Raw genomic sequence first — 27979 nt, 5'->3', positions numbered from 1 at the left:
TATATACCTGAAATACAACGATTTTCCTCAGAACTGGAATGCTACTCACATGTTCCGGGTGGCTGAGGAGTTCTTCACCTCCCTCGGCCTCATCAAAATGCCCCAAGAGTTCTGGGACAAGTCTATGTTTGAGAAGCCAGAAGGTCGCGAGGTGGTGTGTCATGCATCTGCCTGGGACTTCTACAATAGAAAGGACTTCAGGTGAGCAAGTGGAATTGAACTCAAAGAGAGGGGATGCGAAAGAAGGTTCCGGTGTCTTCATATGTGATGTCTCCTCACATTCAGGATCAAACAGTGCACCACAGTCAACATGCAGCAGCTTTTCACAGTGCACCACGAGATGGGCCATGTTGAATATTACCTGCAGTACAAGGAACAACCTATAAACTTCCGCCGCGGTGCTAACCCAGGCTTCCACGAGGCCATTGGTGATGTCATGTCCCTCTCGGTGTCCACACCTAAGCATCTGGCCAGCATCGGCCTATTGTCTAACGCGACCAATGACAACGGTATGCTCCAATTTATTTGCTACCTTGTTTTGAAGTGCATATACAATTCATAAAACAATTTCCTTTTGTGGTTAGTAGGTAGTGTTTCTAAGTAAGTAGATTTGTCACAGAAATTCTAATTAATAATGAGGAGAGACCAGGGTAATCACCTATCGGGATATTACTTTATTCAAAACGTATTAATAAGAAGCAGACCACACACACACACACGTGAATGGAGTGAGTGCTCTGCAATAATGAGGCTGACCTGACCCAACACTCTTGAGCCTGACCTTCCAGAGGAATCCTGGTTCTTATACACCCAGATTAGCTGCAGGGAGCTAGAGTGGAGACCATAAAGACACAGCATTAGTAGAACAGAAATGTCTTATCTGTTAACTATTAATATCAAACAAATCAGGTAAATACGTAATTTCTCTCACATTAGGAGTGTAAGAAAGTTCATAAGTAAGTAGCCTAAGTAAGTTATTATGTAACTGAGTAAGTTAGTTACTTACTTACATGCTGACCACACCGCTCGTGTTGCAAAATAAATGTACACATACATGTTATTCAATCATTGCACCCACACTCCTAGCGAGCGTCTGCATGGTCAGGCGGTAAAATAGAAATTGGTTCTGTTTGTGACGCTCAATGCGCTGCAAGTCCGGCCTCTCCCATCTCCTCATTGGTTTTTAGGAGCACATACCCACGTGGGTGATTGGAAGAGGAATTTAGGTCCACACTCCGGTTGGTTGTAGTAATGTTGTGAAGTTGGTTGCCAACCGCCACAAAGTCCAAAGAAAGAAAGCCTGAAGGAAGGAGAGAATTAGTTTCTTATCTGTGGATTAATTGTCGGAGTAAAAACTGTCAACCTTGTGCATTTCAGGTAAAATAACAACCCAATGTTTATATACCGGGACAAATTAGCTAGCAACAGCAAGCTAGCGAGCTAAATTGCCATAAATGTTTAATGGTTTTTGACCTGTCCCCAAATTAATATAATTGGTTCAGAATTTGTTTTGATATTTCAACCTGAGTGTCCTGAATGCTTCTGGTGTGGGTGAACAAAATCAAAGTGTGCGCGTGTCAAGTTTTGTCAGCGTGTTAGTGACTAAGGTGCTTAGTTACTTATTGTTGTGGTTATTCTTTTGTGTGTGATTTTTAATTGGCTTGTTTATTGTAGAGAGTGACATCAACTACCTGCTGAAGATGGCTCTGGACAAGATGGCCTTCCTTCCCTTTGGCTATCTCATTGACCAGTGGAGATGGAGTGTGTTTAGTGGGCGCACCCCCCCAGAGCAATACAACGCAGACTGGTGGCACCTCAGGTGAGTGGCACGAAAAATATTTAACATGAGGGAAATTGTTAATATCCAAAATAAGTTTCGTTATATAAAATGCACTGTTTCAGAAAACACTGTCAATTTGCCTTCCCTTGTTCACTTTTCAAGGACAAAATACCAGGGTATATGTCCACCCACCAAACGCACAGAGGAGCACATGGACGCTGGAGCCAAATATCACATTCCAGGAAACACCCCATACATTAGGTAGAATTCTCTTTCAAACCATCTCACTTCTTTTCCTCAGATCCATATACAGCAGTATTATAATGGACGATGGATAGTCATTTCTCAACAAAAAAAAACACTAAGAATAAAGGTCACGGAGGGAATATTAATATTTCAAATACACATCAATACAAAATCGATCCTCAAACACCATCAAAATCAATTTGACAACATCTTTGATTAACTGTGTCGTTTTTCTCTCCTGTAGGTACTTTGTGAGCTTCATTCTGCAGTTCCAGTTCCACAAGAAGCTGTGTCAGGCAGCCAATCAGACAGGACCCCTGCACACATGTGACATCTACCAGTCCAAGGAGGCTGGAAACATTTTAGAGTATGTACACTGTTAGTCACCTACACTATGGTGTTACCTGATCAAGTGAGATGAGACACAAAATATGGCCTTTGAATCTCTTAATGACCCTAAGAAATAAGTTGATCTTTTCACATTTTAGACTAATTTGAACTGCGGTATTTTCCCCCTACCTGAATCAACCATCAAGCATTGTCTCTAGACTTGCTAAACCATACAAAGTTATAGTAAATTGTTGACTTTTACAGGACAGTCCTTAAATCCGGAGAATCCAAGCCCTGGGAACAGGTGCTCCAGGATGCCATCGGGACAAACAAGATTGACGCCAGCTCCCTGATGGAATACTTTGGTCCCATCATCACATGGTTGAAGGAACAGAATGCAGCAATGAATGAGACCTTGGGCTGGCCTGACTTTAACTGGGTTCCACCCATACCGGAGGGCTACCCCGAGGATATTGGTGAGCCAGTAAACAGGTTTAACTGAAGGAGGATGATATTTCAATAAAATAATGGATATTTCAATAATAATTTAACATGGTTCTTTTGCGTTGAATGTCTGTCCCCCTACTTTTGGCAAATGGATAAAAAAAAAATGTATCAAAAATATCAAATTCAGCTTAGAATTTGCAGGACAAATTCAGGAAAACCCATCTTAAATCTATGAATTTTTGTTCTTGTTTGTATGTTAATCTTAAAAATAAAAAAAACTTATTTCCTTATGTTCCTTTTCTGCTTTAAAAAAAATCTGTAATTATAATATGAGCACATGAATGTCTTTGTTGATTGAATCCACTTAAATTTGATGAAATTGTAGACTGCAATTATTGTGATTGTTGTAATGGTTATTATTAATGATCATGATGATTATTGTAGTGATGGGTATTTTTCCCTTGTTTGGACATTACATTTAGAACTCATTGTTACAATGTGGATTGAAACATGGGAAAATCAATAGAAATATATGTACTTCTCTCTTTAAATTGTGTATGGTGACATTGAAAGATGAACTTGCATACACATTTAAGCTATACTCGCTTAAGTTAGAATCGGGCCCGGGCCACGGTCACAGAGCCATGTACAGTGGGGCAAAAAAGTATTTAGTCAGCCACCAATTGTGCAAGTTCTCCCACTTAAAAATATGAGAGGCCTATAATTTTCATCATAGGTACACTTCAACTATGACAGACAAAACTAGAAAAAAAATCCAGAAAATCACATTGTAGGATGTTTAATGAATTTATTTGCAAATTATGGTGGAAAATAAGTATTTGGTCAATAACAAAAGTTTATCTCAATACTTTGTTATATACCCTTTGTTGGCAATGACAGAGGTCAATCGTTTTCTGTAAGTCTTCACAAGGTTTTCACACACTGTTGCTGGTATTTTGGCCCATTCCTCCATGCAGATCTCCTCTAGAGCAGTGATGTTTTGGGGCTGTTGCTGGGCAACACGGACTTTCAACTCCCTCCAAAGATTTTCTATGGGGTTGAGATCTAGAGACTGGCTAGGCCACTCCAGGACCTTGAAATGCTTCTTACGAAGCCACTCCTTTGTTGTCCGGGTGGTGTGTTTTGGATCATTGTCATGCTGAAAGACCCAGCCACATTTCATCTTCAATGCCCTTGCTGATTGAGTGAAAACCTCCTTCCATCTCACGATACATTGCCCCATTCTTTCCTTTACACGGATCAGTCGTCCTGGTCCCTTTACAGAAAAACAGCCCCAAAGCATGATGTTTCCACCCCCATGCTTCACAGTAGGTATGGTGTTATTTGGCTGCAACTCAGCATTCTTTGTCCTCCAAACACGACGAGTTGAGTTTTTACCAAAAAGTTATATTTTGGTTTCATCTGACCATATGACATTCTCCCAATCTTCTTCTGGATCATCCAAATGCTCTCTAGCAAACTTCAGACGGGCCTGGACATGTACTGGCTTAAGCAGGGGGACACGTCTAGCACTGCAAGATTTGAATCCCTGGCGGCGTAGTGTGTTACTGATGGTAGGCTTTGTTACTTTGGTCCCAGCTCTCTGTAGGTCCTTCACTAGGTCCCCCCGTGTGGTTCTGGGATTTTTGCTCACCGTTCTTGTGATCATTTTGACCCCACGGGGTGAGATCTTGCGTGGAGCCCCAGATCGAGGGAGATTATCAGTGGTCTTGTATGTCTTCCATTTCCTAATAATTGCTCCCACAGTTGATTTCTTCAAACCAAGCTGCTTACCTATTGCAGATTCAGTCTTCCCAGCCTGGTGCAGGTCTACAATTTTGTTTCTGGTGTCCTTTGACAGCTCTTTGGTCTTGGCCATAGTGGAGTTTGGTTGTGGACAGGTGTCTTTTATACTGATAAGTTCAAACGGGTGCCATTAATACAGGTAATGAGTGGAGGACAGAGGAGCCTCTTAAAGAAGAGGTCTGAGAGCCAGAAATCTTGCTTGCTGGTTTGTAGGTGACCAAATACTTATTTTCCACCATAATTTGCAAATAAATTCATTAAAAATCCTACAATGTGATTTTTCTGGATTTTTTTCTTCTCATTTTGTCTGTCATAGTTGAAGTGTACCTATAATGATACATTACAGGCCTCTCATATTTTTAAGTGGGAGAACTTGCACAATTGGTGGCTGACTAAATACTTTTTTGCCCCACTGTAGCTTGAGCTATGAAAGCTATTCTACTTTACTTGTCCCTTTTTCTTTCTATACCCAGACATGATTGCAGATGAGGTGCAGGCGAAGAATTTCCTGGAGGAGTACAACAGCACTGCGGAAGTGGTCTGGAATGCCTACACTGAGGCATCATGGGCCTTTAACACCGATATCAATGAGAAGAACAGGCAGAACATGGTAACAGTTGTCTGGTGTCTGAATGGAGCATCTCTCATATTTATACTGTACACAGGCAACTAACCCACAAATTCCTCTCTGTATTTCTGAAACATGGTTTGGAGGAGCTACAGGATGAGCAGGCTTTTGTTCTAGCCCACCACTAACACACTTGATTCTATGGCTCAACCTGCATCTTTTCTGGCACATTTCTTGCACTTGGACAAACTAATTTTGACGAGTGTGTTGTTTACTCTGTCTCCAGCTGCAGAAGAATTTGGACATGTCTAACCACACACTGACCTACGGAAAGGAGGCCCGCAAGTATGACACCACAGACTTCCAGGATGGGGCCATGAAGCGTATCTTGAATAAACTCGGTGACATTGAAAGGGCCGGACTTCCCGACGAGGAACTGAAAGAGGTAAGAATTAGCTGAATGCTTTTATTGACCCAAGACCTTCAAATAATCCCCTATTCACACACCAAAACAAGAGCAAAAATCACATATTATATTGACCTTTTAATTAAATTATTCTAAAGCGATTTAATAAGTAGGCCTATTAACAAAACTTGAATCTGCATTGGGCAGTTGCACGTTCTTATGCCGTTGGTCATTGTTTTTCGCTTAGTACAACAATTTGCTGGCCAACATGGACACCAAGTACAGTGTGGCTGAGGTGTGCAGAGCCAATGGGACCTGCCATCCACTGGACCCAGGTAAGATCCCACAATATATTTGCCCAATCCCATGCCTGGTTCAGGGCCCTAAAACACTTACCTAATTGAAAGGTCCATCTGTTGTCAATTTATATAACTGGTTTGTATTATTATTCCATGTGATTATTTTAATTTTATTTACATCCAATATAATAATAATAAACTATCTGGAGAAACATTTGACAAAAGAGGTGACATGATTAACTCATAAGGAATTCTACTTTCCCAGGGGATTTGAATCAGAGATGGAGTCTTGATCTTGCGGTCCTGGTCCCGGTCCCAATACACTGGGTCTTGGTCTCGGACAAAACCATAGTTTCTATAGTCTTAACTCATGTAGTCAAGATGCAAGAACTTTTTTTTTTAAATAGTTGGTCCAGGTTTTGGTCTTGTACATTTATTGGTCTCATCATGGTCTTGATACTCTGGGTCTCAAGAGGTTGGGTTTTGGACTGGGTCTCCAGGGGTCTTGGTTTGGGCCTCGAGTTCTGGGCCTGGTTTCCCGATAGCGATGGAACGCAGGCTTATGAGTGTTTTTAACGATGCATCGTTTCTACAATGGCCGAAGATGTAACGTACGTTTCCCAAAACACCATGCAGAAAGAACGTTAAGTGCGTCGTTGGGGCATGTGTCGATATTGATAGGATCCAAAGAAAGGCATAGCTGCTCTCGGATCAGCTTTCTCCATTCACATCTTACTGTAACATTATAATAATTCCACAATACTGATTACGAATAAGCTCCAAGAGATACAGTTGACGTCGAATGTTTACATACACTTAGTTTGGAGTCATTAACTAATTTTTCAACCACTCCACACATTTCTTGTTAAACTATAGTTTTGTCAAGTCGGTTAGGACATCTACTTTGTGCATGACAAGTGTTTTTTTCCAACAATTGTTTACAGACAGATTAGTTCACTTATAATTCACTATCAGAATTCCAGTGGGTCAGAAGTTAACATACACTTTGTTGACTGTGCCTTTAAAACAGTCAACAAAATGATGTCATGGCTTTAGAAGCTTCTGATAGGCTAATTGACATCGTTTGAGTCAATTGGATTTGTACCTGTGGATGTATTTCAAGGCCTGCCTTCAAACTCATTGCCTCTGCTTGACATCATGGGAAAATCAAAAGAAATCAGCCAAGACCTCAGAAAACATTTGTCGACCTCCACAAGTCTGGTTCATCCTTGGGAGCAATTTCCAAATGCCTGAAGGTACCACGTTCATCTGTACAAACAATAGTAGGCAAGTATAAACACCATCGGACTACGCAGCCATAATACCGCTCAGGAAGGGGACACATTCTGTCTCCTAGAGATGAACGTACTTTGGTACGAAAAGTGCAAATGAATCCCAGAACAACAGCAAAGGACCTTGTGAAGATGCTGTAGGAAACGGGTACAACACGTATCTATATCCACAGTAAAACGAGTCCTATATCGACATAACCTGAAAGGCCGCTCAGCAAGGAAGAAGCCACTGCTCTAAAACCACCATAAAAAAAGCCAGACTATGGTTTGCAACTGCACATGGGGACAAAGATCTTACTTGTCCTCTGGTCTGATGAAACAAAAAAATAACTGCTTAGCCATAATGACCATCAATATGTTTGGAGGAAAAAGGGGGAAGCTTGCAAGCCAAAGAACACCATCCCAACCGTGAAGCACGGGGGTGGCAGTATGATGTTGTCGGGGTGCTTTGCTGCAGGAGGGACTGGTGCACTTCAAAATAGATGGCATCATGAGGAGCGAAATTATGTGGAGACATTGAAGCAACATATCAAGACATCAATCAGGAAGTTAAAGCTTGGTCACAAATGGGTCTTCCAAATGGATATTGACAAGCATACTTCCAAAGTTGTAGCAAAATGGCTTAAGGACAACAAAGTCAAGGTATTGGAGTGGCCATCACAAAGCCCTGACCTCAATCCTATAGAACATTTGTGGGCAGAATTGAAAACGTGTGTGAGCAAGGAGGCCTACAAACCTGACTCACTTACACCAGCTCTGTCAGGAGAAATGGGCCAAAATTCACCCAGTTTATTGTTGGAAGCTTGTGGAAGGCTACCCGAAACGTTTGACCAAGTTAAACAATGTAAAGGCAATACACTCAATTGGTATTTTGGTAGCATGTAAACTTCTGACCCACTGGGAATGTGATGAAAGAAATAAAAGCTGAAATAAATCACTACTATCATTCTGATATTTCACATTCTTAAAATAAAGTGGTGATCCTAACTGACCTAAGACAGGGAATTTTTACTAGGATTAAATGTCAGGATTTGTGAAACTGAGTTTAAACGTATTTTGCTAAACCTCTGACTTCAACTGTATATTATCACCTACATGGCTGCAAATAGCTTATTCTAGCCTAATGCTTAACCTACCCTATAATGACACACTAAATCGTAGATATGGCATTTCATTGAGCACGTTGCACCATTAAATATATAGAGGCAAATTTGACAGCCTACAATTAGCAAAATAGAACTCAATTGAATGAAATTGATTTCAGTATGATTGAAATACTGGGCATACCAAACATTAGGAACGCCTTCCTAATATGGAGTTGCAGCCCCCTCTTTTGCCCGTCAGAACAGCCTCAATTTGTCGGGGCATGGACTCTACAAGGGGTTCGAAAGCGTTCCACAGGGATGCTGGCCCATATTGACTCCAATGCTTCTAACAGTTGTGTCAAGTTGGCTGGATGTCCTTTGGGGCTGGATGTCCTTTGGGTGGTGGACCATTCTTGATACACATAGGAAACTGTTGACAGTGGAAAAACCAAGCAGCGTTTCAGTACTTGACACAAACCGGTGCCCCTGGCACCTACTACCATACCCCGTTCAAAGTCACATTTTTTTTGCCCATTCACCCTCTGAATGGCATACATACACGATCCATGTCTCAAGGCTTGAATTCTTCTTTAACCTGTCTCCTCTCCTTAATCTACACTGATTTGAAGTGGATTTAACAATTGACATCAATAAGGGATAATGGCTTTCACCTGGTCAGCCATGTTCTTAATGTTTTGTATACACAGTGTATAATGTAGTAATCTGTTTTTACTTGAAGCATAATTGTATTCTTGTTTGTAACAATTGCAAAGACATTGGCAACTTTGTATTTGTAGTCAACTTCGTTCTGAAGTTATCAGCGGTCACAGACAGAAGCTAGATTTGATTTTTAATGGAGATCTTCTCTGTATAAAATGACATAGAAAGACAGATGTATCTAATGACGCTGTTCTACAAGTGTTTAAGTGCAAGTGTAATGACGAGGGTTTTGGGAAATAGCTCTGAGATTTAATGATGCTTCTATGAAGGTTCTTACAATAAACTTAGTCTTAAGAATACTTTTGGGAAACCGGGCCCTGGTCTTGACTCCATCTCCTCTGGTTTCTCTCGTTTCAGACCTCCAGAAGATCATGGCTGAGTCCAGAGACTACGATGAGCTGTTGTTCGCCTGGCAGGGCTGGAGAAATGCCTCTGGCAGAGAACTGCGACAGGACTACAAGAGATATGTGCAACTGGCCAACAAAGCTGCCGCTCTTAACGGTAAGGTCTTACAGACTCATTCCTAAAGACATTTCAACCTCCCCAACTGCCAGCATCTGTCTTCTAATTGGTGCAGGCCGGTTTCAAGTGCTAACACAAATAAAATAGGTGATGGGGGAAGCCTTGTCAGTTTCTGCAAATTACTTGTGTGCTATTCAGGCACTGAATTCCCCTCACCCTAATGCTGTCTGTTCATACTGTAGGACATTCTGACAATGGAGCGTTCTGGCGCTCCATGTACGAGACCCACTCCTTTGAAGAGGATCTGGAGCATCTGTGGAAGGAGCTGGAGCCCCTCTATCTCAATGTGCACGCCTACGTGCGCAGGTCTCTTTACAGGAAGTATGGAGGCAAACGCATCAACCTGAAGGGACCCATCCCTGCACATCTTCTAGGTGAGACTGTCAGAATCCAGCATGGATTCAGCACCAAAGGCCAAAACTCCTTTTACGTTCTGCATGACCACTGCACATTGATGTTCTGCTGATTTGTGGATGTTTTTGGGGGGAATCAACTGGATTTCATTTGCTTTCAGAAGCATTGCACGTGACAGGCTAGGGATTGACCTGGCTTTGAATCTAAATCCACTGGTTTGAGCTCTGTCGGTGGTGCAAGGCTGGAATATACAGTAGTTTCTGTTGAACATTTAGTTTAGTTATGGATAAAACAGCACAGCCATGTGCTCTTGTCCTATCAGGCAACATGTGGGCGCAGACCTGGTCTGGCATCATGGACTTGGCCATTCCGTACCCCGATGCCACTCAAGTAGACGCGACACCAGCCATGATAGCCAAGGTAAGAAGACCGTCACCACTGCAGGTGTTTTTGTTTAAGGGCTGTATGTTGAGTCTCCATGTGACCGGACCAGGAAAACCTTTTTGGGGTTTTCTCCACAGGGCTGGAATGCCACCAGGATGTTCCAAGAGTCAGACAACTTCTTCACTTCTCTGGGGCTATTGCCCATGCCTCCAGAGTTCTGGGTCAAGTCCATGTTAGAGAAACCCAATGATGGACGCAACGTGGTATGCCATGCCTCCGCCTGGGACTTCTACAACCGCAAAGACGTCAGGTACTTCGGAGGGACGTAGAGTCTGTAGCTTCCTCAGAACATTACAACGCCAGAAACTTTGTCAAGGGCTTTGGAACTCTTGGTCTAATAACTTGCCTATTGAACTGACATGTACTTGGTTGCAGGTTTGAGTCCCAACCAAGCTACCCACCCCCCACCCGTAGTCTTTGTTTTTTACCTTTCAAGATGTTTACATTCCCTATGAAAAACAAAGATGACAGCCCCTTTTGGCCATTAAAATGACAAATTCTTATCCTTCATTTCCAGGATCAAACAGTGCACCGTGATAACCATGGATGACCTCATCACAGTGCACCATGAGATGGGTCATGTGCAGTACTTCCTGCAGTACAAGGACCAACCTATTTCCTTCCGCGACGGCGCCAACCCAGGCTTCCACGAGGCCATTGGTGATGTGCTGGCCCTGTCCGTTGCCACTCCCAAGCATCTAAAGGAGATTGGTTTACTGGATGTGGTGGAGGACAACCCAGGTGAGCGCATACTAATGATTAGTTTTGACCCTGGCCAGATTTTTTCGCTCTTATAAATGAGGGAAAATAACTAAACTAAATAACTAATTTTCAATTCACTACTAAGACCTTCTGCCAAACAGGACAAAAAGGGTTATGTGGTGACAGTGCAGCTTCAGCCATAGCATTAACAAAACATCTATTTTAAAGCAAGCTGTGTGGTGAACATAAATGAACTAGCTATATGCTGTGATTGCACTATACCACTCTAACCATGAATGTGTCTGTTCATTTCCAGAGAGTACGATCAATTACCTCATGAGCATCGCCCTGGACAAAATTGCCTTCCTGCCCTTTGGCTACTTGATGGACCAGTGGAGGTGGAAAGTGTTTGATGGACGCATCTCTCAGGGGGAGTACAACAAGGAATGGTGGAACATGAGGTAAAGACCACTTTTGTCACTTATGTTTACATACCCTACATTACTCATCTCATATGTGTATATACTGCACTCGATACCATCTACTGCATCTTGCCTATGCCGCTCTGTACCATCACTCGTTCATATCTTTATGTACATATTCTTTATCCCTTTACACTTGTGTGTATATGGTAGTTGTTGTGGAATTGGTAGATTACTCGTTGGTTATTACTGCATTGTTGGAACTAGAAGCACAAGCATTTTGCCACACTCGCATTAGCATCTGCTAACCATGTGTATGTGACAAATACAATTAGATTTGACTGCTACAAAAAAAAAAACTTTTAGGGGAGGATGGAGAAGGGGGTTATTCGCCATCTATGTAAAAGTAACAGATACTGTCTGTCCCTTCCAGAGTGAAGTACCAGGGTGTGTGTCCACCTGTGGCCCGTACTGAGCAGGACTTTGACCCAGGTGCAAAGTTCCACATCCCTGCTAATGTGCCCTATGTCAGGTGCGTCGTCTGACGTTTATTACTCTTTAACTAGAGGAAGCTAAAGGAACGTTTGGTGAAATCAGTGGCGCAAAGCACTTGCAGAAAAGTGAACCAAACGTTCAACTGTAAACCACCTAACTTTCATTTGATCACTTTTCTGTCTTGTTCATAAAAACACAAGTGGGCCTACATTGCGTTTACTGATACTCGTACCGTGTCGATCAGTAGATTTAGATGGCATTCCTAAAAACCGAGCGTTTTTGTATGTGGGATGCGGTGGGAACGTCATGTGACGGAGTGTCTTCCTATCAGGTACTTCGTGAGCTTCATCATCCAGTTCCAGTTTCATCAGGCTCTGTGTAACACCGCCGGGCATGTCGGCCCTCTCCACCAATGTGATATCTACCGCTCCAAAGAGGCAGGGAAACTTCTAGGGTCAGTAATGTACACCCTCAAACCAGTAGCATTCTATCGCCATGACAAGGACTGTCAATCTTTTTTTAATGTGATAATGTTGTTTACGTAAATGTGTTCGAAGTTGTCGTTCAGATATGTGGAAGTGTTGTATAGTGTATATAAACTGTTGCATATGAAACATTTGTTTGACTGTAGAAAAATGATTTTTCTGAGACTTTTGGAATGACTGTTTCATCCATTTCCTGTGTTTTTGCAGTGACGTGATGAAGCTGGGTTTTAGTAAGCCCTGGCCTGAAGCGATGGCTATGATCACTGGAGAGCCTATCATGTCCGCCAAGCCACTGGTACAGTACTTCAAACCTCTCACTGATTGGCTGGAGGTAGAGAACAACAAGAATGGCGAGGTCAGAGGCTGGCCGGAATATGACTGGAAACCACCACGTAAGTCTGATAGCCAGGCCCAGTGTTGTGGGGGGGCTTAAGGGGCCGTGCCCGCCCTACCGTACCTCCTTTATCCAAATAAAATGGTTAAATAAAATTTAGCATGACTGAAGCAGTTGTTACTATGACACTTAAGCTATGCATTTTTAGCCCATTTAAAATAAAATTACCCCCCCAAAATATTGAATTGTTAACTGAAATACGAATGGTTTTAGACCTATCATGAAGTGCACGTCTCTTTACCCACCCTCAGCGGGGCTGAACCAAAACGGATGCATCCCGTTTTCTGGGTAAGTAGAAAGAGCTTGTAACGTGACTTCTGCTTTTGGACGTTAAGGCGACACTCTATCTTAACTCCTCCTCCACATTTACTGGATTGGTTGAACAGTGCAGAAGAGAATCTCAACATTCTTTTCCCCCCCAAATGTTTCAGGCGTTTCTTTTAAACCTGCTACGTTAGGTTACTTTTTACCGATTCAAATGAATAGTGAGTGGAGCGTTAGGTAAAGTGTTCGAATGTCAAGTTCGTCGTAATTTGTCTCACACAATCAATTGTGTTAAGGGCCATCCACAGCAAGGATGATAACGACAAACTATACATGTTGGCGAGCATCCACACTAGAGAAAAGTTTATCGTTCTACAGTACACCTGTCAATCAGCTGATCAACGCATCAGCTGATTATTTATTTATTTTTAAAATATTTTGGGGGGGAGGGGGTCTACTAAGCTAACATATGGAATTGTTTTAAGATGGTCATGCCATGAATCATTTGGTATTTGATTTACAATTTGAGGTATCCCCCCCCAAAAAAAAATTATGGCCAGATAAGAAAGTTCAGCAAGTCATTTTGATTGGACACATTTCGCCCCTTATTTTCGTTGGCATAACTACCTCCAAACTTCCATTAATTTGTATGGGTTACCCTCAGACGAGTCCAGTGACATGTTGGAGTCATCATTCCATGGAGTGGTCATATTAGTTTAGGCCAAACAATTTGGACGCTAAGATGTTTGTGAGAAGACCGATTTTCGGGATGTCTCATGGTCTGACAACCACCGCTATGTCACCTTCCACCACAGATGCAGAAGGCTGACAGAATTTTTTTTCATGGTGCATCCGCCTATCTTAAACTGGCAGATTTTGATGGGGGTGGTTTTCTGTTACTTAGATTGACAGACGGGTGAATCAGACTCTTAAGGATTACATTTAGTGTTGATAGGCACGTTAAGGGGTGCACACTCCGTGGGTGTTGAAGTTCAGTCACCTGCCGACATGGCAGCCACGTTTGCAATCTAGCAAATCACCTAAACCTTACCCTGTTGCTTGCTCGTTATTGGATTGTACTTTCATGTCACGTACAGAATACTTGGCGACGAAGTGGATACGGACTAGAATGGAAGAAGATTCATGAGTAAAATGCCAAAGTGGAGTTTCCTCTTTCGTGGCAATCACGGTGGAGTTTGTTGATGAAAATGATAGCTCCTGGGAGGAGTACGTTGAAAGGCTGGAATGTTTTGAGGCTAATGAAATTGAAAATGGTGACAATAAATGAGCTGTGCTGCTGAGTGCAGACCTACCTACTGCAAAGAGTTATGAGGATGCCCACCTGTGTGACAGAGCTGACCATATCTCGTGCACATCAAGATGTTAAAATAATAACTGAACTGATGAAGATTGTCAGAATTGAATAAATATTTTAGGCTTATAAAACAGATGGGTTCAAAGAGGTTAAAACACACACCATGCTAAAAACTTAATTAAAATAACAAAAACCTTTCCTGCAGAGTATATAGCATGTCTACCTCTTCCAAGCATTTCTTTTCCCACTGTTCAAACAGACCACCTTTCAAGACCTCAACCAATTAAGATCAGGTATGGCCAATTACTAGCAATGGCCAACACACTTGAACACTGAAATTGACAAGACAAACTACTGACTGTTGAGGATGAAGTTGATGGTAAATGTGTACATCACAGGAGGCTGCTGAGGAGAGGAAAGCTCACAATAATGGCTGGAATGGAGTAAATGGAATGGTATCAAACATGGAAACCATGTGTTTGCGTTCAATACCATTCCACTTACTCTGTTCCAGCCGTTACTATGAGCCCATCCTCCACAATTAAGCTGCCACCAACCTACTGTAGTATACATATATGGAATGGGTTGAATAATGAAACTGTTTTGGACCCAAATAAAATACAAGTAACAATCACATTTGAAAAAGGTATAAGTAAAGATGCATTGAATGCAATAAAATGCCACCTTCACAGCCTACTTCACCCTGAAGGCCCGGTCCTTCTCCAACTGTGTCTGGAGCATGTAATGGAGGACTGCCACTATAATGTAAAAAAAATAGTAGTGATTTATTTCAGCTTTTATTTCTTTCACCGCATTCCCAGTGAGTCAGAAGTTTACATACACTCAATTAGTCTTTGGTAGCATTTACCTTCAAATCGTTTAACTTTGGTCAAACGTTTCGGGTAGCCTTCCACAAGCTTCCCACAATAAGTTGGGTGAATTTTGGCCAATTCCTCCTAACAGAGCTGGTGTAACCGAGTCGGGTTTGTAGGCCTCCTTGCACGCACGCACTTTTTCAGTTCTGCCCACATATTTTCTATAGGATTGAGGTCAGGACTTTGAGATGGCCACTCCAATACCTTGACTTTGTTGTCCTTAAGCCATGTTGCCACAACTTTGGAAGTATACTTGGGGTCATTGTCCATTTGGAAGACCCATTTGCGACCAAGCTTCAAGACTGATGTCTTGAGATGTTGCTTTAATATATCCACATAATTTTCCTTCTCATGATGCCACCAGGCCCTCTTGTAGCAAAGCACCCCCACAAAGTGATGCTGCCACCCCTGTGATTCACGGTTGGGAGGGTGTTCTTCGGCTTGCAAGCTTCAACCTTTTTCCTCCAAAAATAACGATGGTCATCATGGCTAAACAGTTCTATTTTTGTTTCATCAGACCAGAGGACATTTCTCCAAAAAGTACAATCTTTGTACCTTCGGGAGTTTGGAAATTGCTCCCAAGGATGAACCAGACTTGTGGAGGTCTACATTTTTTTTTCTGTGGTCTTGGCTGATTTCTTTTGATTTTCCCATGATGTCAAGCAAAGAGTCACTGAGTTTGAAGGCAGGCCTTGAAATACATCTACAGGTACACCTCCAATTGACTCAAATGATGTCAATTAGCCTATCAGAAGCTTCTAAAGCCATGACATAATTTTCTGGAATTTCCCAAGCTGTTTAAAGGCACAGTCAACTTAGTGTATGTAAACTTCTGACCAACTGGAATTGTGATACAGTGAAATAATCTGTCTGTAAACAATTGTTGGAAAAATGACTCGCGTCATGACTTGCCAAAACTATAGTTTGTTAACAAGACATTTGTGGAGTTGTTGAAAAACGAGTTTTAATGACTCCAACATAAGTGTATGTAAACTTCCGATTTCAACTGTACTTTGTGCCAAATTTTGTACAGTTGACTATTGATTCCACATTTTCAGCACATTTTCATACTTGCGTGCACCAATAGTATACTAAAGAGAGATTATACAGTGCATCAATCTACACTCAATAACCCATTTATGACAAAGCAAAAACAGGTTTTTGGAAATGTATTAAATACATAACTGAAATATATTTATGTAAGTATTCAGACCCTTTCCTCAGTACTTTGTTGAAGCACCTTTGGCAGCAATTACAAACTTGAGTCTTCTTGGGTATGACGCTACAAGCTTGTCACACCTGTATTTGGGGAGTTTCTCCCATTCTGCTCTGTCAGGTTTGATGGGGAGTGTCGCTGCAAAGGACAGACCCAGGCTCTAGATGTTCACTAATTAGTGAGGAAACTTACCATGCATTGTGGCTTTTGCAAGACAATGAAGTGTTAAGGCAATGATCCCAGGTCCAGTTAGAGGTGGGGGTAGGATTTTTGTGGTTGTGTGCTATCGAGGCAACCACAGAAGGCTACCCCTTGTTTTACCCTAATTAGGACTAGAACTACAAATGTATTGATTATAATTTTATACATTCTAATCAATTCCATACAATTATATGGTTTCAGGGTGGAATATTCTAATCATTCAATTAACAGATAAATCCCAGTAACACCTGGATAGGCTAGTAGTAGTAAATAAAATGCTTGAAGTGTACAACAAGCCATTGTAGTCTAGCTTTTCCTGAGGTTCCAATAGCTAAGAGGAATATCTGTAGCTGAGAGGCAAACTTTTGTACTTTTTTCCAATAGCCCTCTTTCCAATGTACCCAGAGGGCAGTGTTTCAGTACTGTACTTTAGCTGAAGTCGAGCCAAAAAAAGACAGCCCAGCCCCATAGAGAAGTCCAATTAGAACATTCCTAAAAATACACTTTCATTATCACCATTGTGCTGGGGCCGTTTATCATTTTTTAAAATGATATTTTACTCATAGCCGACGATATTAACATTTTATATTCAACTGATGTCTGCCGTGTTTTTGGAAATTGTGATGACATCATTGCTGCTCATGCTGACCTCCAGTGCACACTAAGTGCTGGTGCGCAAGTGTTATGGGCTCTGTAAAGCAGATGGCAGCCACCACGAAACTGCATATGCGAATTTGAGTAGATTACGTTGAAAACAACAGTCTGCCATTTTTGACGGTGTCTCCAGTTCTTTTATAGGTCAATGATTAGAGCCACTAAAATTCCAATGTACTTAAGCTGAAACCAATCTGCAGAGAAACAACTGTTGTCAGGCCTGAAGCATAGTTTTTAGTGGGTTTAGAGGCTCCTAGCAATGAAATCAATACCTCCAATCCTTTATGATGAGTTCCTGCTGAAAGGAGTTTGAGATTAGATAGAGCGAGGAGACGGGTGGAGAACAATGGAGAGAGATGGACTGGGATGTCGAAAAGACAGGGGGAAAGAACACGATAGAGGGGAAACTGGAATGTCAAAAAAGAGGGGGAGCGCAGAAGAGACCTCTGTTCTCTGACCACACTGACTGAACAAAGATGAAATGGCAGAAAGGATAAACTCTTTCCTTTCTAATTATGCATTAAACACATTTTTCTGAGATTAAGACTTGGTCTCAATATTTTCACAGAAGCAATCTTAAAGTAATGTACACTGAACAAAAATATAAAGTGTTGGTCCCATGTTTTATGAGCTGAAATAAAACATCCCAGAAATGTTCCATGCGTACAAAAAGCTTATTTCTCTCAAATTTTGTGCACAAATTTGTTTACATCCCTGTTAGTGAGCATTTGTCCTTTGTCAAGATAATCCATACACCTGACAGGTGTGACATATCAAGAAGCTTAAATGGCATGATCATTACACAGGTGCACCTTGTGCTGGGGCCAATAAGGCCACTCTAAAATATGCGGTTTTGTTACACAACACAATGCCACAGATGTCTCAAGTTTTGAAGGAGAGTGAAATTTGCATGCTGACTACAGGAATATCCACCATAGCTGTTGCCAGAGAATTGAATGTTCATTTCTCTACCATAAGCCGCCTCCAATGTCCAACCGGCCTCACAACTGCAGACCACATGTATGGCGTCATGTGGGCAAGCGGTTTGTTGATGTCAACGTTGTGAGTAGAGTCGCCCATGGTGGAGTTGGTTATGGTAAAGGCAGGCATAAGCTACGAACAAAGACCATAATTGCATTTTGTTGGTGGCAGTTTGAATGCACAGAGGTACCGTGACAAGATCCTGAGGCCCATTGTTATGCCATTCATCCGCCACTATCACCTCGTTTCAGCATGATAATGCCCGGCCCCATGTCGCAAGGATCTGTACACAATTCCTGGAAGCTGAAAATGTCCCAGTTCTTCCATAGCCTGCATACTCACCAGACATGTCACCCATTGAGCATGTTTGGGATGCTCTGTATTGAAGTGTACGACAGCAAATGGTCACACCAGATACTGACTGGTTTTCTGATCGACGCCCCTACCTTTTTTTTAAGGTACACATCTGTTGGTCACAGATATCTGTATTCCCAGACATGTGAAATCCATAGATTAGGATCAAATGTATTTATTTGAATTGACTGATTTCCTTATGAACTGCAACTCAGTAAAATCTTTGAAATGATTGCATGTTGCATTTTACTTGTTCAGTGTAGTTTCTGAATTTTCAATCAGTAAGGCTGGTCTGAATGCTCTTTTTGAACTTTATCCATTAAGTACGTCATTCACATTGTATACATTCCCACTATGCCCGTAGAATAGGAAACAGGTTTCATCAGCATAGGTCTTGTTTCATGTTCCCTTTTCTACTTTGCCATGTGTGGAATGTCATTACCCCATTTACCTTTTTAGACTATGAGCACGGCACAATAATGCATATTCCTTATGCTTGTTGTTTAACCTATGGGTACACACTTGCAATCATCCCCTTCCTCTCTCTCAACCAATGGGTATACATCTTGGGATGTATTTATATGTCAAAGTAACACGCAAGTGAAAGAACTTGTGTACCAACTAAAGTTAACAACAACCCTCCACCAGCTATAATAAAGGTAGACTCAGCGAAACGACGTTGCCAAGAGCAGCACCGCAGATATTGAGATGAGCGAGATACAAGACTTACACACAGGAGTTGTGCACGTGTTCGCTTCATGCTGTTCACAGCGTGGTTGCCAGGGCAGCAAACAGCAGAGAAATTGAGCCTCACGCTTCAACGGTCTTAGTTGTTGCGGAAAAATGTACCCACTATGCTGTTTTCGTTCCGCATCTATGTCATATCGTTTTCTACCTTTTTTTTAAAATGAAAGATTAACCCATTTTTTTAATGTTATGTAGTATTTATTCATCTCGGAGCGATGTTCTGTCATTCCTGTGGTAATTTTCATGTGACGCAAAACTCGTCATAACTGCTGTATCGCTGCCTGCTTGAATAACGAATAGCTCAGATACACTCAAACATTAAATGACCCTGGAAATTAATAGAATATCACTCCGATGCACAAATACGATATAACATTCAAAATGGGTTAATCTTTCCTTTTAAGGCCCGTCATTGGAACTCCTCATCAGTAAACTATTTAATAAAATGTCATATTGCATTCCGTCTCTTGTTCGTTCATTTAAGCCCAGTACTAGATTGCAACAGGATAAGAGTATGTCTTCTGATTCGCATCACTCACCTCTGTGTTTCCAGGTGACGGCTCAGAAACATCTCCCCCAGCCCCAACCCCAATCCCAGTTCTAGATAATGGTAAAGTGAACTTTCTGGGCATGAGTCTGGATGGTGCAGCGGCTGCAGCAGGCCAGTGGGTCCTACTGGTCCTGGGCCTGGTGCTCCTAGTGGCCACCATCCTCCTGGGCTACAAGTACAAGAAATCAAAACGAAGAAATCTGTCCTCATCTGAGCTGGAGCTGAAGTAAGGCTGCACGTACTACTCTATTGGGAAAATCACATTCCCCCGGTAACAGCAGTGTCATCATCAGTGTTTGTACCATGCATCCTGATTGGTTTTGTTTATTATTTTGGTCTGCTTCTGCCATATGTTGGATGTCTTGTATATTTATTGTATAAATTTGGAATCTAAATCATTTTTACTATGCAAAGAACAAATAATCTAACAGTCATGTAATTTATTTGTAATAGTTGAAACACTGAACAAATGTTTCAACTGATTGTTTGTAAAGTCATTAATTGTGTATGCATTGTTTTAGGAAATATATATATATTTTTTTTTCATTCAATACTTTGCCTTTTGAGAATAAAGAGAGAGGAATGTCCATTTGCTCTCTATTCATTGGTTAATGAGGTTCTGTGTGGCAAGATAAGATGGATAAAACAATTGAATAGCAATGTGTTTAATCGAGCAGGTAATGACAAGTTGTATATTCAATCAAATAATGGGTATTAATAACGGGTAAAAACTGTTTAATTACAATACATTGACACTGCATGGTATAAAATAACACTACAGTGACGACCCGTCTTTCAGGCAGAGCCCCACCTGTTTTGAGTCCCACATTTTAAGCAAAAAAATAATATATTTTTATATATATTTTTGGGGGGACTTGCCTGTTTTGCATGTTATTTTGGCATTAATACGTATCACATCAGTTTCCAAACACTGTAAAAATATATATATCATTGTGTTAATAAAGCTGCATGCAAACATGGTCTCTTTTTTTTCTTGAGTAAAGCAGCTCAAATGCAGGTGTTTCAGCCTAGCTCAGTGCTTTCTGTGGTGGTGGGGCAAGCCAGCAGAAAATATGGAGCGCTGCGCTGTGAATGGCTAAGTGTTCTGTCACTCATGGGGACACTACGTCACCTCCAAGTCTAAAGGTAGAGCAAGAAAAATCAAGCTCCTTGGGTGCTGCCATAGAGTTATATTAGGAGTGCCCATCCAAGAAGGCTCAAGGTCATTGGCCACAGATAAAATTACGTCAAATCACGTTATATGTACAGTAGGTTTGATTGGACTGATCATGTCAACATCAGACTTTCAAAATCTTAGCTAGCGGTCATCCTCATGAATCAAGTAGACAATCTACTGGCTAATCCTTTTTAATCCTTGTCATATGAGAAATTATAGATAAAATGTATCGGTGCTCATCGGCCATTAGACATAAACATTATCCAACAAGAAGGAAATCGGAAATTCAACAATGAGCGGTTTGGAAGGAATCAGTCGGTAACTGCAAGCATTGCATAGCAATCACTAGCCTGCTATTCAGTGGAGTGGCTGTGTGGTCCCAAGTCTCTTTTCCAAGTTTAAAATGATAAACATTCAACATTGGCTGTGCTGTCAATGAAGCATGATTTGTGCCGTGCTCAAAACTGCAAAATCAGACTTTTAGTGAGTTCAAGACAACTAGGGAACTCAGGAAAAATGAACTACGACTGGGAAAATAAGTTTTGAACTTTCATCCAACTCGTAATTGTAAATTCGGAACTCGGGCCTCTTACTAGAGCTACGACCTGAAGATCACTGACGTCATCATGATTCTACTTTCATTTTTATTTTTCCAGTTGTCTTGAAAGAACCATAAATCCAGAGACTTTGATGACAAAGACTGATGACAAAATTTGCCCACGAAGAACTACTTTGCCACCTTCCTGTTCAAGTGAGCCCAGCACAACAAGGTGAGTCCAAAAATGTATTGTATGCTGCTGCATAAATGATGTAACATGCCAGGGAGATATGTATACTGTAGCTAAGAAAGTAATACTAAGTGTATGTTGTTCAGTAAGCTGTTAGTAGCCCATGTGCCTTACCCTAATAATTTGGTATATTTTCACCTCTTAATTTTGCCTACTGTTCTGACTTGGTGGTGCACATGTAAGCCTTTAACCTGTTTTTGAGAAATGTAATTATCGACTATTGTAAGCGCTTTCATTGTCTGCTTATATGTCCCCTTTATTTATCCTACGGTTCTGACTTAGTGTACAGGGAGAACACTGTAAGAACAGCCCATGTTCTAAATTCTGTCGCTGTACATTTCAAAAGTGCTGAACAAATAGTTATATTGACAACGGACGTCCTAGCTCGCTCATTAATGTCTTAATCGAAATTATGGATTGCCTCATCCGCTTGTCGTCCCCTCATGCCATAGTTTGTACATCTCAATTGTCAGTAGAAACCACATTTTTTAACAAGTCAGCCATATCAGCTATGTTTTTTTAAAAAAGGCAGTAAATGAGGCTCCGTTGATAGCCAGGTGTAGCAGTGGTAAGGCATTGGGACTGCTGTTGGGACAGATTTATGTAGGCCCTAGCAGTTCGCCACTGTCGCTATACAGGGCTTGTATGTAAGCATTTCACAGTAAGGTCTACACTTGTTGTATTCGGCGCATGTGACAAATAAAGTTTGATTTGACATCCCCCCTCCGTCCCCAGCCATTTTGTGAGTCAATGGAACGTCTGTAGCAACGGCTACAGATGACCGGTTAAAGAATCTCTTTGCAGAATATCTCTGGTGCCTCAGGTGATGGCTACTGGAGTGGTTACACAACTGTCTTCTGCAGACCAAATGGCACCCTATCCCCTATTTATTGCATTACCTTTGACAAGGGCCCATAAGCAGTGATGGAAAAAGTACCTAATTGTCATACTTGATTAAAGGTAAAGATATCTTAATAAAAAAGGACTCAAGTAAAAGTGAAAGTCATCCAGTAAAATAGTACTTGAGTAAAAGTCTAAAAGTGTTTGGTTTTCAATATAATTTAGTATCAAAAGTAACTGTAATCGCAAAAATGTACCTAAGTATCAAAAGTAAAAGTATAAATAATTTCAAATTCATTATATTAAGCAAACCAGATGGCACCATTTTCTTGTTTTTAAAATTTACGGATAGCCAGGGGCACACTCCAAAATTTAGACATAATTTACAAACGAAGCATGTGTGCTTAATGAGTCTGCCAGATCAGAGGCAGTAGGGATGACCAGGGATGTTCTGTTGATAAGTGAGGGAATTTGACAATTTTCCTGTGCTGCTAAGCATTCAAAATGTAACGTACTTTTGGGTGTCAGGGAAAATGTATAGAGTAAAAAGTACAATATTTTATTTCGGAATGTAGAGAAGTAAAAGTCGTCAAAATAATATAAGTAGTAAAGTAAAGTAAGGATACCCCAAAAATATACTTCAGTAGTACTTTAAAATATTTTTACTTAAGTACTTTACACCACTGCCCATAAGGTCTGCTCAAAAGTCAGTGATGGAAAAAGTACCCAAATGTCATACTTGAGTAAAAGTCATCCAGTAAAATACTACTTGAGTAAAAGTCTAAAAGTATTTGGTTTTAAACATACTTAAGTATCAAAAGTAAATGTAATTGCTAAAATATACTTAAGTATCAACAGTAAAAGTATAAATTATTTTAAGCAAACCAGACGGCACAGTTTTCTTGTTTTAAAAAATTTACTGATAGCCAGGGGGACACTCAAACATCATTTACAAATGAAGCATTTTTGTTTCGTGAGTCCGCCAGATCAGAGGCAGTAGTGATCACCAGGGATGTTCTCTTGATAAGTGAATGAATTGGACCATATTCCTGTCCTGCTAAGCATTCAAAATGTAACGAGTACTTTTGGATGTCAGGGAAAACGTATGGGCAAAAAGTACATTATTTTCATTAGGAATGTAGTGAAGTAAAAGTAAAAGTTGTAAAAAATATATATAAACAGTAAAGTACAGATACCCCCCAAAAAATACTTAAGTAGTACTTTAAAGTATTTTTAATTAAGTACTTTCCACCACTGTCAAAAGTAATGCACTACGTGGGGAATAGGGTGCCATTTGGTATGCTGACAGACAGTTGTGTAACCACTCCAGTAGCTGTCTACTCTCTGTATACTGAGAAATGTTCTGTGGGCATTAGTTATGCAGGTGGACCACAACAAGAAATGCTCTGTGGGCATTAGTTATGCCGGTTGACCACAACAAGAAATGCTCTGTGGGCATTAGTTATGCCGGTTGACCACAACAAGAAATGCTCTGTGGGCATTAGTTATGCCGGTTGACCACAACAAGAAATGCTCTGCCGCACACCAAACATTCCACATAACTTCACAATATGAAGCACAGTAATGAACGATGGAAGAAACTACGCAAGTAAAATGTTACAATGTAAATGATTCAGGAGAAATGCAGTCATTCAAACAGTCAGTCATTCCATTTGAGCAGTCACAGGGTAATTTACAACGAGAATATGAATACATCAAATCCCGTTGTTCACGCTCACTATCTACAGTACACTGTGTGGTACAGCGTTTACCGTGAATGCAGTCTCCGCTAACGCGGGAGAATTGCCTTTAAATTCAAATCACGCTGTAACGCTGAATTTCCACAATACGGATTGAATATGGCCCTAAGTGTAGTGTCTGTAGCCCGCTGACATTGCTGTCATGTACAGTAATCAGGCCAAAGACCTATACATTAAGTTCAGTGTTACGACTCCCTCTATATGATTACATCAAGAACAACCGCACCGGCGCTCTACTGTCGTCAAATCACACAGTTCAGTGAAATAAATCCTAATTTAGGGAAGTGTTCATCTCTCGTCGGCCACTCACAGTTCAAGTGCACTACAACCATCCCATCCCACCACCGAATATTGGCTTGTTTCAAAGATGGAGCATAAAAACAAGCAACCACTAGGCTATTCTATGTCTTGCTGGAGTGCTTAGGGGCCATTGTGAGAAGCAGATATGCAGAGGATGGATAGGGCCAGTAGGGTGACATACAGTGTGTACTGCCATTTCATACCGCAGGTAAATGTCTTGTCCTGGAGGCAGCTACAAAGTCGAAATTTGCTATATTGTAAAAAATAGTGAAAACAAAAATGAGCTTTTTGTTTAAATTCCGAATTTGATGACTTTGTGGCTGTGCCAGCTAAAATCAAATCAAATCAAATGTTATTTGTTACATACACATGGTTAGCAGATGTTAATGCGAGTGTAGCGAAATGCGTGTAACCGAGGCGGCCATCTCTGTCGGGCGCCGGAAGTCATTAGCTAGTGTCCACTCTACAGAGCAGCCTCCAGAACAAGACGTCCATGACGAAAAACGCTAATCTGCTTTCATACAACTTGTTTTTCTTGTTTCCCTTCTGTAATGTGCTTTCTGTCCATCCAAGATCTACTGGAAACAACAGTGACTTTAATCTCTAACTCTTTAAACCCTGAAAATATGCTCCGTCTAAAGCTGTGCAGATACAAGTTTCCTGTTTGCAATGCACCAACATTATACTGCTTGATCTTGCACTGGAGAGTACTGCATGCAATCCACAGACATACAGTGCGTTCAGAAAGTATTCACACCCCTCGACTTTTTCCACATTTTGTTGTGTTACAGCTTGAATTTCAAATGGAATACATTTAGATTTTGTGTCACTGTCCTACACACACAATACCACATCGTGTAAAAGTGGAATTATGTTTTAAGACATGAAAAGCTGACATTTCTTGAGTCAACAAGTATTCAACCCCTTTCTTATGTCACTCTAAATAAGTTGAGGAGTAAACATTTGCTTAAGTCACATAATAAGTTGCATGGATTCACTCCGTGTGCAATAATAGTGTTTAACGTGAATTTTTTGGAATGACTACCTCATCTCTGTACCCCACACATACAATTATCTGTAAGGTCCATCAGTCAATCAGTGAATTTCAAACACAGATTCAACCACAAAGACCAGGGAGGTTTTCCAATGCCTTGCAAAGGGCACCTATTAGTAGATGGGTAAAAATGTAAAGAAGCTGACATTGAATATCCCTTTGAGCATGGTGAAGTTATTAATTACACATTGGATGGTGTACCATATCCAGTCACTACAAAGATACAGGCGTACTTCATAACTCAGTTTGCCCGGAGAGGAAGAAAACTGCTCAGAGATATCACCATGAGGCCAATCGTGTCTTTAAAACAGAGTTAAATGGCTGTGATAGAAAACTGAGGATGGATCAACAACATTGTGGTTACTCCGCAATACTAACCTAAATGACACAGTGAAAAGAAGGCTGTACAGAATTTTAAAAAATATTCCTTGGAATAAGGCACTAAAGTAAAACTGCAGAAAAATTGGCAAAGAAATTAAATGTATGTCCCGAATACGAAACGTTATGTTTCGGGTAAACGAAAACACAATGAGTACCACATATTTTTTCAAGCATGGTGGTTGCTGCATCATGTTATGGGTATGCTTGTCATCGGCAAGGACTAGGGAGATTTTTTTAGGATAAAAAGAAACGGAATAGAGCTAAGCACATGACCTAAGACACAATACACTGGAGTTGCTTACCAAGACGACATTGAATGTTCCTGAGTGGCCTAGTTACAGTTTTGACTTAAATCGGCTTGAAAATCTATGGCAAGAGTAGAAAATGGCTGTCCAGCAGTGATCAACAACCAACTTGACAGAGCTTGAAGAATAAAAAAAATAATTATGTGCAAATATTGTCAAATCCAGGTGTGCAAAGCTCTTAGAGACGTACCCAGAAAAACTTACAGCTGTAATCACTGCCAAAGGTGATTCTAACATGTATTGACCCATCGGGTGGGAATACTTATGTAAATGAGATATTTCTGTATTTAATTTTCAATATATTAGCAAACATTTCTAAAAAGATGTTTCCCCTTTGTCATAATGGGGTTTTGTGAGTAGATGCGTGAGACTTTGTATTTATTTAATCCATTTTTGATTTCAAGCATTGTAACGCAACAACATGTGGAATAAATCAAGGGGTATTGAATACTTCCTGAAGGCACTGTAGAGTGTCATCACTGAATCGATCTCTTTTAAGGCACTGTCATTGTTCTGTCATAACAAAGTCATCCTGATGATTAATAAAGCTCTACACAGTTCAAAATAATCTCCCAAACTACTGTTGTAGTGACATCAGCGCTAAACCACTGACAATCAGTGACATTCTAAAACAAAGAGATATGAAAGGAACAGTACATTCACTAAGAATTTTTACAGACTCTCTACAGACTCGTTCACCTGATTAAAAAAATAAACAGTGACGACAAAAAAACTACTTTGCTCAGGAACTTGCAGATAGATCATATGGAAGAAAAATATACATGCAAAGGTTTTTTTTTTTTTTTCAGTACTTAAATATGCAGTGGTAGGAAAATAAATCAAATTTACAACCAAACTGGGATTTTAAACACTCTTTCAATGTACAACACTGCTTTCATCAAAATACTTTAAACATCGCAATTTCTGAAACAGAATATTTGGCATATTGCACAAAAAAAGAACAAAAAAATATTTTGATGAAATCTACAGAGGAGAAAGGTTCCAGAATCAATGTGGTCAGTGATCAGTATTCACAATTGGTCTGTTTGCTGTGCCCTCCAAGTTGTGTGACATCCCAAAAACCCTTGTGTCCTTCCGTCACAATGCTCCTGAACTTTGGCAGAGGTCAAGAGTTCAGAGTTCAGGGTCATAGGTCAGGGTTTCAGTAGTAGTAACGTTGCATCTCTGTCCAGTTGGTGATCCAGTACTTCTTGTCTGGATCCTCTGGCTGGAAGCCCATGTTAAACTGGTAGCGTTCCTCCTTACGGATTTTCACTCCATGGTACTTTGGCATAATCCGGTAGTAGATGGCCCGCTTGAAGAAGCCAAGCTGTTGAGAAGACAGACAAGTAGACAACACAGCATTAGGGAAAATACATATTCAAATAGTGTTGAACTGTTGATTTTTTTTTAAATGTAA

At 40.8% G+C, this 27979-nt stretch overlaps 2 protein-coding genes across 3 annotated transcripts in view; one reads left to right on the top strand and one right to left on the bottom strand.

The window, feature by feature from the left end:
• The window catches only part of LOC115106521 (angiotensin-converting enzyme-like), a 32190-nt gene extending 11256 nt beyond the window's left edge, over positions 1 to 20934 (top strand). Inside the window, exons 7-25 of the mRNA XM_029629328.2 lie at positions 32 to 201; positions 286 to 509; positions 1675 to 1819; positions 1943 to 2041; positions 2271 to 2393; positions 2621 to 2832; positions 5083 to 5219; positions 5464 to 5622; positions 5831 to 5918; positions 9337 to 9480; positions 9684 to 9875; positions 10178 to 10275; positions 10377 to 10549; positions 10817 to 11040; positions 11318 to 11462; positions 11857 to 11955; positions 12250 to 12372; positions 12611 to 12795; positions 19958 to 20934. Coding sequence (XP_029485188.2) covers positions 32 to 201; positions 286 to 509; positions 1675 to 1819; positions 1943 to 2041; positions 2271 to 2393; positions 2621 to 2832; positions 5083 to 5219; positions 5464 to 5622; positions 5831 to 5918; positions 9337 to 9480; positions 9684 to 9875; positions 10178 to 10275; positions 10377 to 10549; positions 10817 to 11040; positions 11318 to 11462; positions 11857 to 11955; positions 12250 to 12372; positions 12611 to 12795; positions 19958 to 20184 — 2967 coding nt within the window. The 3' untranslated portion in view covers positions 20185 to 20934. The remainder of the gene's footprint in view (positions 1 to 31; positions 202 to 285; positions 510 to 1674; positions 1820 to 1942; positions 2042 to 2270; positions 2394 to 2620; positions 2833 to 5082; positions 5220 to 5463; positions 5623 to 5830; positions 5919 to 9336; positions 9481 to 9683; positions 9876 to 10177; positions 10276 to 10376; positions 10550 to 10816; positions 11041 to 11317; positions 11463 to 11856; positions 11956 to 12249; positions 12373 to 12610; positions 12796 to 19957) is intronic.
• The window catches only part of itga3b (integrin, alpha 3b), a 59057-nt gene continuing 51744 nt past the window's right edge, over positions 20667 to 27979 (bottom strand). Inside the window, exon 25 of one of the 2 annotated variants that reach the window (XM_065007959.1) lies at positions 20667 to 27889. In XM_065007959.1, the coding sequence (XP_064864031.1) occupies positions 27722 to 27889 (168 nt within the window). In that variant the 3' untranslated portion in view covers positions 20667 to 27721. The remainder of the gene's footprint in view (positions 27890 to 27979) is intronic. The other variant, XR_010460670.1, reaches the window with a different exon arrangement.

Source organism: Oncorhynchus nerka, linkage group LG23 (genome assembly GCF_034236695.1).
Source record: "Oncorhynchus nerka isolate Pitt River linkage group LG23, Oner_Uvic_2.0, whole genome shotgun sequence".
Lineage (NCBI taxonomy): Eukaryota > Metazoa > Chordata > Actinopteri > Salmoniformes > Salmonidae > Oncorhynchus > Oncorhynchus nerka.
This window is presented reverse-complemented; position numbering and strand designations above follow the sequence as displayed.